Source organism: Cololabis saira, chromosome 4, assembly GCF_033807715.1.
Source record: "Cololabis saira isolate AMF1-May2022 chromosome 4, fColSai1.1, whole genome shotgun sequence".
NCBI classification, from domain to species: domain Eukaryota; kingdom Metazoa; phylum Chordata; class Actinopteri; order Beloniformes; family Belonidae; genus Cololabis; species Cololabis saira.
In genome coordinates, this window is record NC_084590.1 from 28,278,498 (window position 1) to 28,299,957 (window position 21,460).

At 40.8% G+C, this 21,460-nt stretch overlaps 2 protein-coding genes across 4 annotated transcripts in view; one reads left to right on the top strand and one right to left on the bottom strand.

Moving 5' to 3' along the window:
* The window catches only part of mcamb (melanoma cell adhesion molecule b), a 44,068-nt gene extending 38,607 nt beyond the window's left edge, over positions 1-5,461 (top strand). Inside the window, exons 12-17 of one of the 3 annotated variants that reach the window (XM_061719337.1) lie at positions 544-688; positions 946-1,032; positions 1,948-1,995; positions 2,372-2,495; positions 3,688-3,799; positions 3,891-5,461. In XM_061719337.1, coding sequence (XP_061575321.1) covers positions 544-688; positions 946-1,032; positions 1,948-1,995; positions 2,372-2,495; positions 3,688-3,799; positions 3,891-3,893 — 519 coding nt within the window. In that variant the 3' untranslated portion in view covers positions 3,894-5,461. The remainder of the gene's footprint in view (positions 1-543; positions 689-945; positions 1,033-1,947; positions 1,996-2,371; positions 2,496-3,687; positions 3,800-3,890) is intronic. The other 2 variants (XM_061719338.1, XM_061719340.1) reach the window with 2 other exon arrangements.
* Positions 5,462-6,516: 1,055 nt separating this feature from the next.
* The window catches only part of cbl (Cbl proto-oncogene, E3 ubiquitin protein ligase), a 37,690-nt gene continuing 22,746 nt past the window's right edge, over positions 6,517-21,460 (bottom strand). The window contains exons 5-16 of the mRNA XM_061719341.1: positions 18,372-18,493; positions 16,852-16,989; positions 16,065-16,152; positions 15,240-15,371; positions 14,885-15,103; positions 13,982-14,113; positions 12,943-13,356; positions 12,336-12,424; positions 11,990-12,184; positions 11,806-11,894; positions 11,328-11,570; positions 6,517-9,721 (exon numbers count right to left, since the gene is read on the bottom strand). Coding sequence (XP_061575325.1) covers positions 9,429-9,721; positions 11,328-11,570; positions 11,806-11,894; positions 11,990-12,184; positions 12,336-12,424; positions 12,943-13,356; positions 13,982-14,113; positions 14,885-15,103; positions 15,240-15,371; positions 16,065-16,152; positions 16,852-16,989; positions 18,372-18,493 — 2,154 coding nt within the window. The 3' untranslated portion in view covers positions 6,517-9,428. The remainder of the gene's footprint in view (positions 9,722-11,327; positions 11,571-11,805; positions 11,895-11,989; positions 12,185-12,335; positions 12,425-12,942; positions 13,357-13,981; positions 14,114-14,884; positions 15,104-15,239; positions 15,372-16,064; positions 16,153-16,851; positions 16,990-18,371; positions 18,494-21,460) is intronic.

The window sequence follows — 21,460 nt, forward strand, 5'->3', positions numbered from 1 at the left end:
AAAAAAAAAATATATACCGGTGTGTGTATATATATATATATATATATATATATATATATATATATATATATATATATATATATTGATATGTTTCAGCTTTTAAGTTTTTTTGTTTGTTTTTTTAACTGATGAAGCTTCTCATTCATGAAACAACCATATTGGAAGATGCATACTTGAAAATATCTGACTTATTGCTCTGCATGAAACAAACAAACAAAACATCCCAAAAAGGCCCAGATGCAGCACTGTGAATGACTTTGACCATTCAGGGTTTTCAGCTGCTGACTCTCAAAATGTCTCAAACAACTGTTGGAGGTATTTTTAGTTGGTCAGATTTATGTCAAATAAACAATAAATACATTAATTACATCATTTTGATGTAATTATGTCATTTTTATGTAAGTCCCTCATGTGCCTGATGGAGTCGGTTCACCGCGTTTCCTCATCGCTGAATGGATGTGATTAGACTGAACTGAGCTCTTCAGATCTGATTTTTATGTGTATTTGTTAGAGACGCATCCTAACCGGTGTTTGTTGTGACAGGATCTTGTCGGGCAGTCTGAACAGACTCAGCAGGGCGCTCAGAGCACGATCAGTGTCAAAGTCTCCTCTGATATGACACTACACTGCAACGCCGCCAACGACCACGGCAAGAGCGCCAAGATATTCAACATCAAAGCCATAAGCAGTGAGTTCCTGTTGCTTTCCTGCAGCTACTCTCCGTTTAAATGTCTCTATGGTATATGTCCTCCTCCCCCATACCTGTCTCTGTGTGTTTTGCTTGAACTCTGTGATGTTTTTCAACATGTTGCCTGTGATTGTGGAGATGTCACTGTGTTGTTGTGATGAACGAGACTCTGTGTGACTGTTAATGTGAACCCCGTCTTCCCCCTGGTGTGGTAACGTGGACTGTCCTCCGTTTTGTGTTCCTCTACCCGTTTCCAGCGATACACACCACCACATCAGCAACAACCACTACTACTACTACTACCACCACAACCACAACCACCACTAGCATTTCCAATGCCACAGGTAAGACCAGCCTCTCTGTGCTGCCTGCTACGCACAGCTCAGATTCAAACTGGCTTCAAGAAGCACGACGGAAACTCATGGAAATGAGTAGACCGAGCGAGAGCAAGTTCATTTGTCTGGAAAGGTTATTGCTGGTTTTCACACTCGCCTTCATTTGGAACTGTTGTGACTCAGAGTTCATGAACGAGAAGGCGCCCACAAGCAGCGGTAACCATGGTGACGCAAGTGATGGGTCATTACAGCAGTGATGATTAAAAACTGTAGTTCCTACGAGGCATTTACTGTTTAATTAAAAACAGCTCCCAGTGCCACGATATCATTGCTGCAAGGTGTTTACTGAGCAGGCCACCGATGCAGTCGTTCATTACATTAGTAAATATTAGAGTTGTTCTTTAAATATGAGAAAATTATAATGAAGCAAGAATAAAAACTTGAAAATATTTACACGGTTCAGTGAAAGTGTTATAATGTGCCAGCTTTTTTTCTGTTCCCATTATGCTCGCTGACAATAAACACACAAACACACACACACACACTTTAAAATGCACTCAGGGTGAGTCTCCTGACTCCCATTACAGGATCCGTGTGTTCTTCTGTCTCTGCCTCTCCTTTCTCTACGTACGTCATGCCAGGAAATTTCCAGCCCCTCAGAGGAGACTTTCCTGGATTTATGTTTCTCTTTTGTGAAATGAGATTAAGCAGGCCTGCTCTGGGAAAAGGCTGCCGTGCCACCGACCGCGGTGTGCCTATCGGACTAGATGTTTAGCCTGAAATCACAGATGAGAGTAAATTAAACATTTCTTGGGGGCTTGTGCTGATTGTCTAAAGCGTCTGTGTGTATTGAAGCGTACTGATGTTAGTTATTTAAAACATAACGGCCACCCACTGAAACTGTGCTCATTTCATTCCTCCCAGTCCAAACAGAAGCATCTAAACCAACAAGCCAACCAGCGAGCAAGAAAGGTCTGTATGTTAGGCTGCTGCAGGTTCCTTCTCAAAGGCAACAAGCTTCCCTCCACTTCTCGCGTCCGTTCAGCAGCTGCACCTCTTTCCTGTTTTAGCCAACATCATTGAATTGTTCGGCCTCTTCACCTCCTCCTGTGCATGCTGTTATGCTGATAGGTGTATAAGAGCTCCTCTCCTTCACTCCTTCACTTTGCACTTTTCTTTCTTTAAGTTGGCGGGTTTGGGTTGCCTGAATGACGCTAGCACCCCACACTGTTTAGAAACGGCTGTCTATCTGCACTGGATTCTTCTGCCCTCCCGCTGTCATCCCACTCAAAAGCCAGTTGCCGCAAGTGACCCTGTGTTTGTCTTTGTGCTTCTTCTCCTCCACCAGAGAGCAATGGTGTAATCATTGCAGTCATCATTATCTGCATCCTGCTTCTGGCAATCTTGGGCAGCGTGCTCTATTTCCTCTACAAAAAGGGCAAGATCTGTGGCCGATCTGGCAAACAAGACTTGTAAGTACAGTCACGCAAAGAAAGAAAATCCAATATTATACTATTATATTTATATATATATATATATATATATATATATATATATATATATACATATATATACATATTAATTATTAAACTACAACGAAACCGAAGGAAGCACCATGTTCTCCAATTTTCTGAGCTCCTTATCAGTGTCAAATCTGATCTGAGCTATTTTGACCCACGTGTTTATGACCAACAGCTTTCACAGTAGCTTAGAGAAACCCAGTAATGTAAAAGAGAAGTGACAGTTAATGGGTCATTAGCAGGCTTGTGCAGACCTTGATGGCAAGCTGACGGTGATCTGTTTGTGACTCGGTGTGTTGGAACAGGGAAACATTAAAACATGCAGAGAAGAGGCTCTGTACCACCTGGACTGAGGAATGATGGGTTACCCAGGATTATTATTTCTTGTACCGTATTTTCTGGACTATAAGCCGCTACTTTTTTCATAGGTTTTGAACCATGCAGCTTATACAAAGGTTTTTCTATTCTATTTCTATTCTGTTCTATTCTGTGGATTTTTCTTCCACTGCTCGTGGCGCTGTAACCGGAATTAGAATCAAAACTAAGACAAAATAAATGCAAAGAAGAATACACTACTACTTCTTTAGCAGATAGAAGTAGGTAGAAGCAGATTTCAAACAGATAAATAAATACCGGTTATTTTCTCTTGGTTCTGTCCCGTTTTAATCAGCAAAAGTTGCTGCTGTGTTAAAGAACACAGTTAGGAAAGGATCTATTTAGGTACAAACATGTACATCATTTACAGCTCAAAATCCTTCTGTACATGTAGTAAATGTCTAATCTAACAACATACATATCTGTGGCTTGCATATCTTTTTTTTAAATAGAGCGGATGCGGCTTGTATGCAGGTGCAGCTTGTATATCATTTTTTTATTATTTAAAAAAAATAGAGCGGGTGCGGCTTATAGTCCAGAAAATACGATAATTAAAATAATGCAGAAGCAGCAGCAGGCTTAGGTGCACGCCTACATGGTGATGAGAGAGGTTTGCCTTCGTGGCATTTAGCTAGAACATCAAGAGAAAGAAAGGGGACACTTTGAGCGGCACTCCTCCCTCTTAAGTTCGTTGGGTTATTTGCATTAAGTTGAGTGTCCAGGTCACTGAATAAAAGCATCGTGTTTGCTTGTTCTTGTCCTACAAAAGCAACAAAGGGAAGTCTGGCAAAGATAACGTCGTGGTTGAGATGAAGAGTGACAAAACAGAAGAAGCAATTCTCCTCGGTGTCAATGGAGAAAAACAATCGCCTGGCGACCAGGTATTTATCTGCAGTCATAATGATCAGAACTGTCCAACCAGCCACCTGTTTGTCTCGTGTCAACGCTAACGTGGGTGTTCTCCATCTGCAGTAAGAGGTGTCAGAGGAAGCGACCACAGACGCGCCGACAGCTGCTCCTGTTCTTCCCTCTCAGGCTCGGACCCCGAGATGCCTTCAAGTCTCCACCACTGTTCCTTACTCAAAGGTCGACGCATGGAAACCCTCAGCCAGTCTGTCAGTCATGAGGACGCCTGGCAGACCCTTCTGCTAACAGTCCATTACAACTCTCAAGCTCTAATGACAAGTGACTCCAGAGCTCCGTTTCCCATCTTTGATGACTTCACAACTCTGCTGACAAACCTTCAGCCTTCGAGCCGAGGACAAACCTTTGACTTATACCCTGCTGATAGCCCGCCGAACAAAGATTAGAGCACAGAGCTGATCGAAGACTGTTTTTTTTTATTTTGAATACATGACCTAGGAACACATCAGGCAAACATCACTGAAGAGCAGCCTGAAGCAGCTCAGTTTGTGTACATATTAATCTGTGTAGATAATTATTTAAAATAACACTGAAGAAAAGAAAAAAAGACCAGTGTTTTTCTGTTCTGGCGCTCTTCAAGTTAGAGCGAGAGAAGGGGGAGCTTAGCTAGACGTCTGTGTTTCCTTTATGTTTTTTCGGTCTGCACACTGAAAGTTTGGGCTTGTACCAACCGCTTCACACCGACACCAAAACTTTGCCTGTTTGCTGCAAATACAAGCTCGCAGGACACACATGGATCACATGTTTTTTCCCGCTCCTGTCCACCCAACACTCGTCTTTTCACCCAACCAGGCCTGTTTAAATGTATGAAACGGTGTCTTTCAGACTGGTGACTAACCGGTTTGACACAGAACCGTCTCAAGGCTTCTTTCATTTTTCTTTCCTTCAGTTTAGCTTCACAAACTTCAGTTTATGCAAGTTTGACTTCAGCACTGCAAGCGGTCAAGTCACAAAGTTACAAGATGCCTTAGGAAATATTACAATATTAAAAGCCATGTAGAAACACATTTTGTACTGTTAGTTTTATTTGTTTTTATTTCATTTTCAGTGCACTGATTTCTTTGTGGTTATTCATGTAGTTGTGTTGTTGCAGTATGTGTTTTTATGTTAACGAACTATATCTCTGTGGTTTTTCTCATCCCTTTAAAAAAGGAAGGATGAAGGTGGTGCAGACTTGTTGCTTGATGTTGCCTCTGTGATAAAGATGCACGTTTCTGTTTATTTGTTGGTAGAAACTTGAAATAATCCATTTACAAGAGACACAAAACCCCCTCGGACTTGATGCCTTAAACTCAGAGACTCCTCATTTAAGTGTTATGTTCTCATGTTGGTAACCATAGTAACTGACTACTGAGGAGGGGGAATGACTGTGACTCCACATGCAACTCAAGTTTGAAGACAATCCATTCTACCCATCCTACCATTTCAGTTTTCTTCCTACTCTCTTTTTGTCAAATAAAACTCCACTGTCAAGATTTTAAATGTTTGAAATACCTTTTAAAGCATTTTAAGATATATTATGAACAATGTCATTGAAGACATTCAAACCAATTTACCAACAAATTTATTGTTTGTAGTTTTTGAAAGCTATACCAAATAAAGTTTAAATGAGAAATAAACTTCTTTAACAGTAACAGCTCCATGTTTTTGACGTGTGTCGTGTAAAAGCTGCAGTGTGTTTCCTGGCTCCCGCCAGTCTGCTCCGAGGGTCTCCAACGACCCACAACCCTCCAGAGGATAAAGCAAGCACCGCTGATGGATGGATGGATTCAGAAATGAATCCAAAAAAAAAGCTGTCAGATTGCCACCGCCCCTAACAGTAAAACAAACAAACAATCTTCCATCATCAGACTCTCCCTGCAGTTGATTTATTTTATTAACACGCCTTGTAAGTTTCTCCAGAAAACAGCACCCATTTAGAAGCTGGGAAGACAAATTACAAAAAAAAAGGAAAGAAATGTTAAGTTGGGCCCGAATTAAGGTTTGATAGCTGAGCAGGTGAGAATTTTACAATTTATTCACAAGGAAATGCACAACATATTTAACAAAGGTTTATTCTGGTTAGAAAATTCAGAATTAGAATAACAATAATTAAAGAAAAACATTTTCATCTAATATTTAAACACCAAATAAGGTTGTTTTTAGTATTTGGGAGGCCTGCGGAAAATCTTGTGGCCTTTAACTAATGATGCTGCTTTCACACATACAGACTCTGAAGCAGCTTTTCCCCTCATCTTGTTCCTGCAGGCATCAGGCTCTTCTGTAAACATTAGACAGGTCTATTAGGTTACATAATAGTTTTATATGGCCATGTGATTTATCTGAGGCCATCAAATTGGATTTGGCATTGGACTTTTATTAAACATATAAAGGAAGAGGATGGACTCTCCTCTACAGAGTATGAAACAAATATAGAAGTTAAATAATGAATGTCTGGTGTTCTGATTGCTTGATGTCCATCAGATGTTCTGCAGTTTTATGAACCGTGTTGTCATTGGGCTCACGCGTTTCATGTCTCTCTGTCATGGACATCATCCAGGTTACATTATTTAACTGTTTAATAGCCAAAATAGTCAGGTTTTACTTTAGTTAAAATGCATGTAATAAGGAAATAAAATATTGCATATCAAGTCCACGTTTGTGAATAAACATTTAGACAAGAGACACGAGGTGCTTCTGCTTAACATTTTATTAACAGCAATGTGCATACTTCCAAATAGATATGAGCTTTAAAAACCATCAAAAAATGAATCAGTCTTTCACTGATGACAAGCAACGCGGCAACGTGGAACGACGGCTCCCTCTCCTGGCCAAAAATGTAAATACTCCAACAGCTGGGGGGGATGTTGAAACGAGGGGGATTTATTTATCAAGGGGCATCTGAGGCCGAGCTCTCACCTGGGAAAGGTGAGCACAAGTACTCTGCAGCCTCTCACAGGTGAGCACCTGCGGCAGGCGAGGAGGCAAAGACAGGTTCATGCAAGCATTACTGCACAATCTCCACACCTACGAACGCTCTTCAAAAACAAGCTCTTTTTCTAAAACATGGTGAAGATTTCCAAACATATGGCACATTTCATGGAATTAATCACATAAGTAGACATAAAAAAAACAAAAAAACCTTTGGAACAAAATACACGAACAGGAATGCAAAATGAAATAAAAACTGCCTTTTTTTCTCTCCTTTTCATATGATCAACTTTACACAATTTACTTTTCTTTAGAGTGACAGTATCGAAGCACAAATTGGTATACTGTGCAAAAAGTAAAATGTAAATAATACACGACGACGACACGCTTTCTTTGAAACATTAATATATATAATATATATATATATGTTGGTACAGTATTGAGGATTGCGGACCTCCCCGTCCTTTATCACCCATCATTCAAGACGTTTTTTCAAGGCAACTATGAACAGAAAAGAAGCACTAGAGGATGGCCGGGTCGCAGATGGCTTCAAGTCAACATGCATCACAAGCAGAGGCTGAAAAGCTGTCAACATGATTGACACCCTCCCAAGAAAAAAAACTAAACAACATTCTTCATATGCTGGGAGGGGTTCAAGTTAATGTACCTAAAAGCTGCTTGCATGAATTTATCTTTTTTTTTGTTTTTAAATCATAGTACCTGTAAATGAAGCTGCTGTTTCTACTCCTACCAACACTGGAAATAATACGAAAAATGTGCAAGTTATAATGGGACAACTGAAAAGTAATAGGCTACGTTTGTGACTTCATTAAGCGGATACTTTAGGCTCCCTGTCACCTGGACGTGTGGACAGCTGACAGGTGAGCTGCCGTCTACGCCAACAAATCTCTCGTTTTTGACAGCTAGGTTTAAACACCACTTGTTTAGATGAACATTATTCCTGAGTTAGTTCTTAGAGTTGGCCCAAACACTGATTTTAATGTAGGTTTAGGGGCAGGGCCAGCAAAAAACCCCATAGCCTACTTTTTTATAGCCTCAGCAGTCACTGCTATTCAGAGCAACGACTCCAGAGCAGAAAGGAAAGCTGAGGGAAAAGAGAAGCATGAATCTGTTCAAACGTGGATGGCTTCCACACCAAAAGCATTCTGTCTGCTTTTAAACCGTTGCTATAGACTTAACAATTAAATGTTAAAAAACACTGATGAGTTGACAGTTTGAGAGTGTTGTGGGCTCTCAAAGCTGCTTGTATTTTCAAGTATGCTACATTACGGACTGGAAAGACAAAACGATACTGTCACTTTAAGGAAACAGGATGACGGTTAAAGAATATTCACAAATGTACACTTAAGGCTTTTTTGTTTAGCACTAACAATAGTAGCAGCAGTGAAGCACTTCTGAATTCATTAATAATATTTATGATCATATTACAATAATATATTACCAAAGTAAATCAATGACTTTTTTTTTAATATTTCGTAACATTGGACTGAGCTGGAGAGAGAAACCCGAACCAGCCAGTAAGTTAGACAAAAAAAAGACAAAAACAATAACATTTCATGGATCACGCTACACAAGCCTGTCTTGTACTGCAGGGCCGTCAACATTAGCACGACCTCGAATAATCTCACCGCCAGGCTCTACAGCTACAATGAGGCCCTGCCGTCACTTGAGCAGTAGTACGTCTACAAGTCCAAGTACACCCACTGTAATTCCACATTCATGTTGTGCAGAAGCGGGGGGTTCATTTAGGAGGAGGTCTGGCATAAACATACACAAACACACACATACACACACACGCATGCCCACGTACACGTGGCACACAATGACTGCCAGCAACAAATCAGACCTGTAACCATCGTCATGCTACGTTGAAAAATATGACACAAGTGAGTTTTTCTTAACAAAAAAAAGTACCAAAGCAATGTTGTTAATCAAAGGCCATATCAGACTGGGTTCGTGAAAAAGCTCCGGTGCATGTTCTTCAGGCTGCTGCTGATCAATACATCCTGGTGAGAAAGAAAACTGTCTTTTCCTCCATCTTCCTTCTTCAGTCCAAACAGAAAGGGGCAGAACTCCCTTTGGTGACTCCAGTCAACCCATATCGCTTTCACCGACAGCAACCCTCAAAGCCTAAATCAGTTTCACATATCATATATGCACGTACTGTATATATTACACACATTTAATATATATTCAATTATATATTAAATTCTCATAGACAATTTTTTTTTTGTTTTATTTGTGAGGTGTTGGTAACATTTTCAGCAAGAGGCTTCAACATGAAAGAATCCGTCTTCCCAGGGTTCCTATGAAAGTCTTGGGTTGTGTGGCATCCCTTCACTGACCCACACGTGTTCACTCAGTCCCGAGGAGATTTTCTTGAAACCAAAACCACAGAGAAAAAAAAAAAAGAAAGAAAAAGGCCAGACACTGTTGAAAGCGCATGGAGTGCAGGGCGCAGAGTCCCAGAGATGCTATAAGCTCGCTGGAGTTAACAGCGAGTTAAAAATCCACAGGGGCCGAGGGCGTCAGACAGCACAGGAGGTGGTGCTGCAGGCAGAAGGCTTCGGGCTGGGCTCAGCCAGCCCAAACCAAACTGGGCTGGGCCAAGCTAGGGCGAGAGAGCAATCACAAGGCAGGGGCTGCAGCGGTGTGCTATGTTAGAATGTGCGTGGTGGCGTGAACAGACACAAACTCACGGAGGATATTCTTGGCCATTTCTACATTGTTCTGTGCAATCATCAGTGCTTTCTGGATGTCCTGGTAAGAGTATCCCTGACTCATGAGGTGCTCGATCTCACTACTGATCTGAGGGTTGGATTCTCCTCCCGATGCCGCGGTGCCGGGAGGAGCAGGGGCGGGTGGGACGGGGCTGGGCCGACGCTCCGAGTTGATCCGTCTGGGTAGAGGCTTTGGAGGTCTCTCTGGCGCTTCCAGTGGCTCAAACGCTGAGCAAGCAGGAGGAGGTAGTTGGATTTAAATTAGAAATGAGAAGTATTAAATTCACAACAGGTTGCAACTGCATTATCCTCAATAACAGTACAGAATATTCCAATAAACACTCAAACACTTATTTTAAATAATTTATCAACAATCAATGCTTCATTATGTCAAAAACTAATTTTGCTTGCTGGCCTAACAGCAGCAAAAAAGATAATAGCATTACTGCTATTATCTTTTTGGATGGAAACCACCACACACGCTTAACATCTCCCATTGGTATCTGACTTTTCTTGACATTATCTATCTGGAAATATCTACGGCCCGAATCCATAATGCAAAAAAACAAAATATTTTATTTTGGTATATGGCAGCAGAAAAAATTAAGGCCAAACTTGAAAGATGTATTTAAAATTGATATAGACTACTTTGTTGCAGCTATCCTTGTCCAGTTTTTGATATTATTATGTTTTGCCTTTGTTTTTTTTGTCCTTTGTTCCATTATCTTTGTATTATCCTTTTTTCTGTTTTTCTTTACTATCAATTGTTTTCATCGAATGCTTAGGTCCAAGGGGTGGGTTTGGAAGGGGGTGAGAATATACTATTAATGTTTGTTTAACATCATTGTGGATGCCATCGTTGCTAATAAGAAAATCATGAAAAATAAAAAAAAAACATTTGATCACAAAAAAAAGTATTAAATTCACGAAAGGATTATTCATTTTACTGGAAACAGCTTTGATGAAAAGATGCTGATCACCTTTATGAAGCCTGAAGTAAGCCTGAAGTAAGCCACATCTCTTTATTTTATTACATATGGTGAAACCTTTGTACTCTCTCACTGTGCTGACATTCAGCAAAGCATTAACAGAGTTCAATTATAACCCAAGAGCTCATCAGCTCAGAGGAGAGTGCTTTAATTTGTTCGCAGATAGAAAGATCGAGCTCAAGCGAAACACTCAGACACGACAATCATTGGTGGTAAATGTCAATTCGCTACGGCGACGAGGACGGCATTCACAAATAAGAAAAAACAAAAAGAAAGAATAAAGATCATCAAAAAAAACAGCTAAACAAACCTCAGGGAGGCTTTACACAGCCGAACTGATGCTTTTCCAGGCAGAGGTCTTTAACTGAAGTGTATAACTCTGATAAGGTTTCACCTTCTACAATCATCCCCCATAAAATCTGCTATTTTGTGTACTGCTAAGACCAACAACACTGCAAACCTCTACACAACCCTGCAGTCCAGTCTGACGTCTTGGTAATTAACGCAGGGGGGTTTACACACCCTCCTGAAGGAAGGATGAACCGTTTCTACAGTTTTAGTGTTAGACTGCTGAAAATCTGTCCATATTATTGCTTTTTATTTTGTTTTGTACAATTTGATTGCACAAGCTGGGACAGATACTCAAGCTACTCCATCATGGGGTGCACTTCCTTTTCCACACAGAGCTTCTGCAATTTTTTTTTTGTGCAGGGATTCTATTTACCTAATTTTAAGCAATGTTAAGGACCAGATCGTTTTGTTAATTTTTAAATAAATGAATTTGTTCAGCACTGATTCAATTAATTAAAAACAACACGTTAATCAACAAGTGCTCGTAAACTTACATGCTGCAGCCCCAGCGTCCGAATCCAAAGAGAGGCGGCTGAGAGCAGCTGTGGAGGATGAGCACGATGAGGAGGATGAAGACGACGACAAAGAGCCCCCCATTTCTGAGAGAGTTCGTCGTGCAGGAGGCAAAGGTAGCCGGGGTTTTGGGTAGTCGTAGTTGTTATCTTCTTCCTCCTTGTCCTCGGCCGCGTGGTCTCTGGGCCCATTGGTCATCGGCAGAGGAGGCAAATCTGAATAGTCTGGAAGGAAAAGACCAGCTGTTAGCAGTTCCAACATTGTTCATAGCAAAACAAAGTTAAAACTACACTTAGTAAAAGTCAATGTTCAGTTTGAACAATGGAGGCATAATGCAAATAAAAAGATCTCTGCAGCTTGGGGTACAGAGAAGTTTGTGAGAAGTCATTTTAGTAATTTTTTGCTGCTTTTCCTAAACTGCTCAGTCTAACTTGTACTGCAGTTACCGCTTCATATTACCTGAATCGCTGGCTTGTTGGGACCTTGCCTGGACATTGTACATGGCTTCATACATTTGGGGTCCATTGTCCAGATCAGCCAGTGTTATCCTACAACAACAGACGATGTGATAAGTAAACACCGATGCACTGTAACACTGTTTGCTTGATGCGCTGGAGGTGGATTCAGTAGAAGTTTGAAATACCGCGAGTTGACTGTGGAAGCCTGCGGCTGTGTCTGCAGAGCTGATACGGGGTGAGGCTGTGGGGGTCTAGGGACTGCTGGGGTCTCCCCGACAGGCGGCGCTGTGACGGGGCGAGAAGAGGGGATCATGTACTCCGAGTCCTCTTCACTATCGTGGGCCTCCTCTCCCGTCACTGGCCTCAAGACTGGAGACGGTCTGTGAACAGACCAACAGTTCAAGAACATTTACACAATATCAAAAGCAAAAGCCTAATTGTTCCATGTTTGAAGTTCATCTCTCAAATATCTGATGTACAGCTTTGTGATTACAAGTGAGCATAAAGCATTGAAGTAGCTGGTCAACTTACCTGTTTGCCAGTGAATAAATGGCGTTGGCTGAGGCAGAGGGTTTCACTTTGGGGTTGTCATAATCTTGTCCAGCTATTGTGCTGAAAGTCTAGAAAGGAAGCAGATGCAGACTCCTTAGAAACTTTACAAACCTTGTTAAAGAAAAACCCTTTAAATTTCAGCAAATGTGAATCTTCTGCTTCATTCCGGGAGTTGAACACAAAGACAGATGTATCACTCTGAAAAGCTGGGGAAAACAGCGGGTGAGTTTATGTTTAATTTGGTTATTTCCATAGTAAAAACATCTAAAACCTAACAGAATATTTAGTGTGGAATCCTGTTGTACCAAAATGAAAAGACAAACCATGGAAAAAACTTTAAACGGAGCACAATCTGAAGAATACGTTGTATTTAAAACACGTGGATGCGGTGTAATAGGCACGTGATTGGTCACCTGACTTTAGAATTAGATGAAATGTCAGAAAAGATAAGACCAAATTGTATGTTCTATTTTCTATTTTTTTAACCTTCCACAAAAAATAAGTTCAACTTTTAGAGCTACTCTTGCTTTCAGCTGCAGCCGGAGAGTCTTGTGTCAGTTACGCTGTTTCCTCATGTTGTTCCTACCAGCTGGTGGTCCAGACTCAGGGAGCTGTTGTTCTTCTGAGCGTCTGAGTGGGTGTCCAGCGCAGAGGGCAGCGCCAGCGGGAGGGAGTGTCTGTTGGACAGTTCCCGGACACCTGCTCGGATGTCTCCTCCCAGGCCGGAGGAGTGGGTGGATGAAGAAGATGACGAGGAAGACGACGAGGCCGGGGCCTTGGGAACGGGCCTGGAGTTCCAGTCAGCCATAGGACGGTTGGGGGGTGTGGGAGGGAGCTTGTCTCGAGGGGGCTCGCCCGGCGTGCTGGGTAAGGGCCGTCTCTGAAGCCGGACCTCGGGGGCCGTCCCGGCTGCGTGGGGTCGGTCTGGGGGGGGAGGAGGGGGGAGATCCCGGAGTGCAGGGGGAAGGGGAAGAGGCTTGTCTTTGTGGTGAGATGCTGCCTGGAGGCGTAAAACACAGATGCAGGCAGCTCTTTCAGACTGCACGCTCATTGGTGTGAAAAAGAAAATGATTTTACCGTGTAAAAATTAGTCATCCTGAGAACAACAAAACTAACGACTGCAAGGAAAAACATTTGTCACCTGCAAACATTTCAATGTACTTCTATAGACATATTTATTTGCATTTAACAGGGAATTAAATGCTTTCTTAACACCTGTATACAAATTATGAAAAACATTTACTATTGTGACATATTTTAATCTCTTACTCTTATAAAGAGTCAAACAGTAACATGTATACTAGATTACACCTGAAATTACTTTCAAACGTTTCATGCTCTTCGAGTCTATGAATGCGAAATATAATTCCAGCAATGAAACCGCTTAGCAGTCAGTGTTTTGTCTGAGATGGAGGGGGAAATGAAGCAACCAGTATTGGTTCAAACTTCAATTATGCAATGTGCAAGATCCACCTACGCAAGCATAAACAACATTTTTTACTCCTTCGTGTGTGAGAATATTTCCTTTTGGCCCGAAGGCCATGACACACATGCTGGGGCAAACACCAGCACCTTTTAATGTTCTCCTTTGTCTTAATGAGCTATTGGGTGTCTGTTTAATTTACCTTACTCGTGACCCCGGGGCTGGAGGCTCCAGGGGGGTTTGGAGGTCGGTGTGGTAACAGGTCAAGTCTGGGAGGCACTGGGGGAAGAGAAGACTGAGGAGCTGAGGACATGGGCGATGGGGGACGCTCCACCTGGATCGGTTACACAAAATGAACCAAACTGCTATCACATCTTATCACTTGAACAAACGGGTAAGGTCCAAATCACTATTTTCATTACACACAAACACATTTTTTTTTTTTTAGTCCACAAAATCATCCAAACTCAAATATTTCTATAATTAAAGTTCTACTAAGTTGTGTTTAAATTACTTCATGTTGTGGGGTAACACATGGGGAATAAAAAATCGTTTTGCTCAAAGCACAGAAGAGACACGCACGAGTACACAAAGAAACAGTTATAAAAGCTGGTTAGGCAATCAAAGCAGAAGTTCCAGGGACCACATCAAAGCGTGTGTGATCTCAGGTATTCAACTATTCTCCCATTAATGTGTACAGGGTTTCTCAGAAGCATATAAAAGATGTAAGATAGGAGAATACCTCAGGTACTGAATACCGAGAGGCATGAAAAAGCTGCTACCTTGGTACCGTGAAAGATGGAAGATGAAACACTTTAAATACAAGATGTGGGTTTGAAGCTTAAAAAAAAATAAAGTGAGAAGGGCAAGGCAGGTACTGTTTTATCTGTGCGGAGACAGGTCTGTCAGAGGAGGGAAAGAAAAAAAAAAAAAAGAAAAAAGAAGCACACACTTAAAGATAAGACAGTAGAACCCTAAGACGCTTGCACTCAGGTTGTTAAACGCTTTATCAAATAGCAGAGGAACTCGCTCAATGCCATGAGTGGAAAATGAGAAACCTGAAATAACCTGTTTCAATAAACTAGAGATCTTGCCATAAGCTCACCTTTGAACAAGCAAGTTTGCTCATCATCAAGTGTGGGTCTTCAAGTCTGTCGTCGTCGTCATCATCGTAACTGGGTGATGGTGCACCCTCGGCTCCCAGCGCACTCCTACACGAGCCTCCGCTGTTGTCCTTGGGGTCAAAAGGATCTACAACTATGGGCTCTGTACCTTTAATCTCACAGCGACAAAAGGGACATCCAGTTCCCTGACCCTCCGATTCCTGTAACACAAGCAGGACAGGTGTAATGACTGGGAGAGCTGCAGGAAGGTTGTGCACTTTAATAAGTAGAGTCCACTTCTTATATAACGCTCAACCAACTCGAGCAAAAACCCCTTGCTTCTACACACTCTTGTACCTGCCAAGCAGTGAGACAGGAAGTGCACATGAGATGTCCACACGGCTCAATCTTCACATCCTTGTCATTCTCAGCGCAGATCTTACAAAGCTGGAAAGTAGAGCCCATCTCACAGTACAGCTCATATTGCTCCTAAGGGAGAGAGAAGAAAAAAAAAGTCAAGAAATTAACATCAGAGGGCCAATACCACCTGAGATCAAAAATAAATAAATAAATAAAGAGCCTTGGAGAGTTCATTAAAATGTGGGAGAATATTTTAGTCCAGTCCTGTACTCAAGCAAACTGAGTCCTTCAACAACCTTTGCAAAAATTTAAAAACATATACAAAATTTCAGATATGCACTTTCTTTGCCAAGAATGTTGTTACCTTTAAAAAAGAAAGAAGTAAGTCGTGAAAATGATTTTCGTTTTAAATTGTGCACTGACCAAAAGCAGTGCTAGAAGGAAGTGCATCACATTTTTCTAATGGAGTATGCTACTGTTGAATGAAAAGCACTCATTTAAGAGTTAAATGATGAGTAGACATTAAAGCTTGAAATTTCCTGAAGCACAAGTCACTTAAAACACGTACTACAGGATCCTACAGAATCAGCACAAATTGTTCATAACCCTGCTAATTCTTTTACACCGCCACTTCAAAGCATTAATCGTACTGGAATATAAACATGTTAGTTGGCTACGTTAATCTTCTTTCCTATCGGGTGTGTCTTCTGGGCTGCGTGTCCACGTAAACAACTAACTAAGGACCTTTATGACATAATTCAAAATAAACGTCAGCAACCATCTGGAGTATGAGATCTTGTCTGATGAGCAGTGTGCGCTGACCTGTGTGACTTTGATGTGATCTTGAGGTGAAGGCTCACACAATCCAGTCAGGTCTGGGTTTTGGGTTCGGCCATCAGGGAATAAATAGCTGAAGATGGAGAGGCATATAAAATTAGAAGGTACCCACAAAAGTCTCCTGTGAGTTTTCTTGGACGTTTCAGTATGCATTTGATGTTACCATCATTACTAGTTAGCATGGTTATGCTGCATATGTATCTATTAGTCTGTGGAAATGAAAACACATGTTCAGTCCGTTATTTCAGCCAGAGTCAATGCGTGCACAGTATGTGACAATTATACAAATGGGTCAGACACTGTTATTACTGTTTGATAAATGTTTTTTAGATCCAGGCCTCAACATTTTGAAATCAGCATTTGATTACATGTTGCGACAGACCAAACAAGTTTTCAAAGGAATCATTGCTGGCAGGAAACAATGAGTTTCCCGCCAGATGGCTAAACTGTTGAATGGCGCTCACATCAAAAACTGTCCTTCAACGGCTGTGATAAAAATTGAATGAGAACAATCGACATGATGTATCTGGACTGGCTTAAAGCCGTAAGATAAACTCAAAGGGAGGATGCAAAAAAGAGTGACCAAATTCAGACATGCAAATTTTGCAGGAAGAGAAGGCGGAAAAAAGGAGAAGCCTTATGCCTGTATAAAGTATCAAATGAAAAACCACAAACCAGTAATAGAGACACGAAACAGCAGCACAGCAGTTCAGATAAAAATCCACAAGAAAAACGACACAAGTGAACCGAGCAAAAATGCAGACTGACTCACAATCCTTCCCTGAAACCATCTATGAGGGCCTGGAACAGGGGTTTATTATGAGGAATGGTTTGGAGAATATTTCCATCTGCCGTAACGTAGCCGATAGCCCACTGGCCCAGTCGTGTACAGCTCAGTCGGAAGATATAACTGAGAAGAGATGAGAAAATATGACATAGTGAAGGAGTATCAAAAGGGCCACACTTAAAAAAGTAACCAAATATTAGACTGCAAAGTGGACACAACTTTCAATAAGTCAAACATCAATGTGTAGCCTGGAATAGAGAAGGCCATATGCTCTTGCCAAAAGGACAGGCAAAGTTATGAAAAATAAGTGAATAAATTAAAGGAAAGCTAATTATAAAAATCTATTTGAATACAGAGAAAAACGCATGCTATAAAAGTTTTCACAGACAAAATTCTTGACACAGCTATTAGTTTATTTTGATCAAGTCCAGCCTTTTGACTGGTACGGTACATAAACTTTGGTTATTCATTACATCTAAATCTATATTATGCATATTTAAAAGTAAATTAAAATAAACTGGGAAAGGAGTAGCACATCTGGGAAACTTAAAGTCATCAATGAGCTTTGCTGGAGAGGATTTAATTACATGGTCTTGGAGGATGGAAATTATAGCATCTATTTAAATGTGGAGGAACAACATCCACAGATGAGGTACTCTGGCTGAACCCATCAGAAAACCAAAAACTCAACACTTATCATCATTGACCCCAAAAAATAACCCAGCTGAGCTCTATATCACAACTACAGTATTAAGAGCTGAAGAGACTGGTAGGTGGAAGATACGAGCAAATAGGGTGAAACAAAAAGGTGTAAATTCAGCTTTCTTAATTTCATCATCAAACATGGATAGGATGTGACTATTAAGTAATAAAACACTCTTGGTGACTGCGTCAATATTGGGCATAGCAGCGGAACAAGTGCTGTCTCCGTAAAGCTGAACTCCTGCAACAGCAAGCGCTAACTTACAGTGTAAAAATGCTGCACTGGCACTCCAGTAACTGCTCAGATGTAAATGCGCCCCTACGCAGGCCAGGCCTGAACAGTGACATCAGCTACCAATGTACAATCAAGCCATTGATGCAAGGTACCAGTGTCCCGCCGCCCAAGGCTCCCGGGGCACATCTCCCCCACACACGCTACAGCATATGTAGCATGTGAATGTGGCACCAAGACTGAAGATGACCTTTGATGGTCTTGTAGTCATGCAAAGCCACCAGACTTCAACTACCTCATAAGCATCAGCAAAAACAGGATGATTGTGTGCTGAGCTCCAGTAATGGAAATTAAACTGTGTTACTTACTGCAGAAACTTGTGTTAATAGATGATTGAACATTTATTTTAAAGTGATAGTCACCAACAACAGAGTCAATCTTAATATGTGCTATATTGAGAAATATGCAATTATGTCTTGATTACAACACTGAAGATGTACCAAATGGCAACGCATTTTGTTTTCAAACAGCAGGAGTTTGTGTGCGTGTCTGTGTCGTCATTATGTTTCACCTGCCAGGCTTGTGGATAAACTTCTGCAACCGAGCTTTGACCTCATCGTAGGTGAGGAAGGCCATGTACCCTGGATGAGTAACGGCCAAGCTGTTCCAGTTCCGCAGCAGGGATGACCAGGGCTACACACACACACACACACACACACACACACACACACACACACACACACACACACACACACACACACACACACACACACACACACACACACACACACACACACACACACACACACACACACACACACACACACACACACACACACACACACACACACACACACACACACACACACACACACACACACACACACACACACACACACACACACACACGTCATCTTATGTGTGAATAAATGAAGACAGTAATAATAGCACGAGCTCAGCAGTGGAGCGACACTGCCTACTGCATCACGGATGGATGAATTCAGTGTGATGTACATGCCGCTCCAGCCTGAGTTAAGCAATGCAGAAAAGTTTTGTCATTATGGGCAACATTTAAAACAATATCTTCAGCGAATAACCAAGGTCAGATGATTGTAAATTTATGGGTCAGGCTTATAATAATCCTGACTTATAAGTATAATAAGATAGATTTTTAAGTACAAATTTGTAAAAAAGACTGCTCTATATATATATATATATATATATATATATATATATATATATATATATATATATATATATATATATATATATATATATAAAATTAAATGAATGAGGACAGTCAGTCAGGTAACTGATTGATTAGTACTCAATATCATGCAGACAGAATGAGGTAGTGAGTAGGTTGTTCTGCAAATTGCTCTCAACACTCTAGCTTGTGTGAAAGGAAGTACAATTGACACCTGCAACACTAAATACGTGATACACAAGCAGCGAGGGGCAAAAATGTAGAATGAAAGTATAACCCCGTTGTTGGTTTGAATAATTTTACAGAAATAAAAATGTGATGCTGGTAATTTATAGTTTTTTCACACAGGGAATGAAATATTCAAACTGCTTGCCTCTGTTACTCAAATTGCACCTCACTGGTTGTGTGTATTTCATCCAGACTACTTGGGTTATGTCATACAAATGCCACGTGTAATGTCACATCCAGTAGCTTCAGTGGCAGCACACACAGACACGAAATGGTTTAAATATATCATTGCATCATTCAACCAAAAGACACTGCATTACATGACAAGTGTAGAATGTTTGACGTAAAAAAAAAAAAAAAAGAAAGAAAAAGAATAATTCACCCTGAATCTGCAGCATATCAGGGATGTAACTTAAAATGGCCACAGACTCACTTCCTCTTCTAAGCTCGAGGACATTTAGAGGAGGACGCTTTTGGCCGAGGGAGTGTCACATAGGAAATGTCTGTAATCTGTTTAGGCTTCATTAAGCCTGTCGGAGCCTTGCACATGATTAAGAAAGGATAAATGTCACTCAGGGAACAATATATTCTGCTGTACAGCATATATAACTGGGGGTTTCAAATAAACTCAATTTAAACACAGCATAGTTAGTTATGACAAAAGTATCTTTATACTCGTCAGATTATTCAATTACATTACATAACTTGGGTCTCTGAAGATGGTCCTATACACACTACTTCCTCTAACTTTTTTGCCCTTCCTCCTCCAAGCTCATTCCATACTGATGAAGAGGAAATTCTAAAGTACGCTGCAATGCTTGTACGCCATAAATACTGATGGAAATACTTTAAAAACACTTGAGCCAGTTCCTGCTGTTGCCTATAAAAGATATACAAATGTTAACCTGCATATAGAGATCTCTCTCTACACAACTCAGAGAACAAAACTTCCCCAGTTCCCCATCAATCACAAAGTTCCATCTGGGTTTTGGCAAAACAAAAGAACTTATAAATTGATAAAGTACCAGTGTTCTAAAACCTAGCCTACAGGTGTAGTGAAGAAAAATGTCTGTACATAAAATTATTCCACAGATTTTTGTTCTCATCATTTTATTGCGTGTACAGAGTACATCTTTATAGGAGAGCATACAATAAAATCAGGCCGTGGCATCAAGCTCCTGCAGCGTCAGGCTATATGTCACTTGCCAAACTTCTCTTAAGTGTGTGTGTGAAAAAAAAAAAAAAACAGGGGATTTTCCACAGGAGAATTATTATAAACATCAATATTAACAACTAATGATGTAAATGTATTAATTTGTGAGAACTGTGATCATGTCTGCTTAACCTTCATTATCGCTAGCCATTGTTGTTCTTTCCAAATCGCTCTTGTCCCGTTGTGATTGGTTTAATACGTTCTGGTGGAAATGGGTGGGAATCGGAAGGGGACCAGGCTCATTTCCTCAGAGAATTTTCATGAAGTTGATTTTTACCACGGGCCGGGCTGACCATCATCTTCAGTCACAGTTGAAAACAGCCAAGTGAAACCAAACGGAAATGTCACATTTCCATTTTGCTTTCCACCATTCATTTCATTCGGTTGACCGAGTGGTAAGGCTTATACCCTTTTCAATCATGTCATCTCAATGAACCCGATTTCTTCCAAATGGATTGAACAGCAAGCAGAATGTGTAACTAAGATGTTGATCCAAAAATACAAAATGTTACTAAATATACAGTTTCACAATAAAGACAAAAAAAGAAAGATAAACCTTTGTCAGTATCCTGACAAAAGTTTATCTTGTGTTTCACTTTGTGATCACATGAATGTTTAGTAGTGGGCAGGATAGGGGCATCTAACCAAGGACTGGTTAGGTTTATCAGTTACAAAACACTGTCATTTTTAGAGAAATATACATCGCAAAGGCTTCAACATTTACAGGTTTTTGGATTAAAGGCATGTCACAAGGATAAGGGCTAAAATGCAGCTGCTGAAATTGTAATTGCTTCTGTGTGGGAACAAACAAAACCATATGAAGGTGTAGTCCACCACAGTAACACACACTGCTTAAAATAAAATAACTGATATCAGCCTATAACGGGTGGAGGTCGGATACTTTAGTCCTGCCTGAAAGTGATGATAAGTCGACTGGCATCCTAACAATTTCAAAATCGAATTTTTTTAAAGGAAAAAAAGATTTAGCTGACTGGATTTATGCTCATTACAT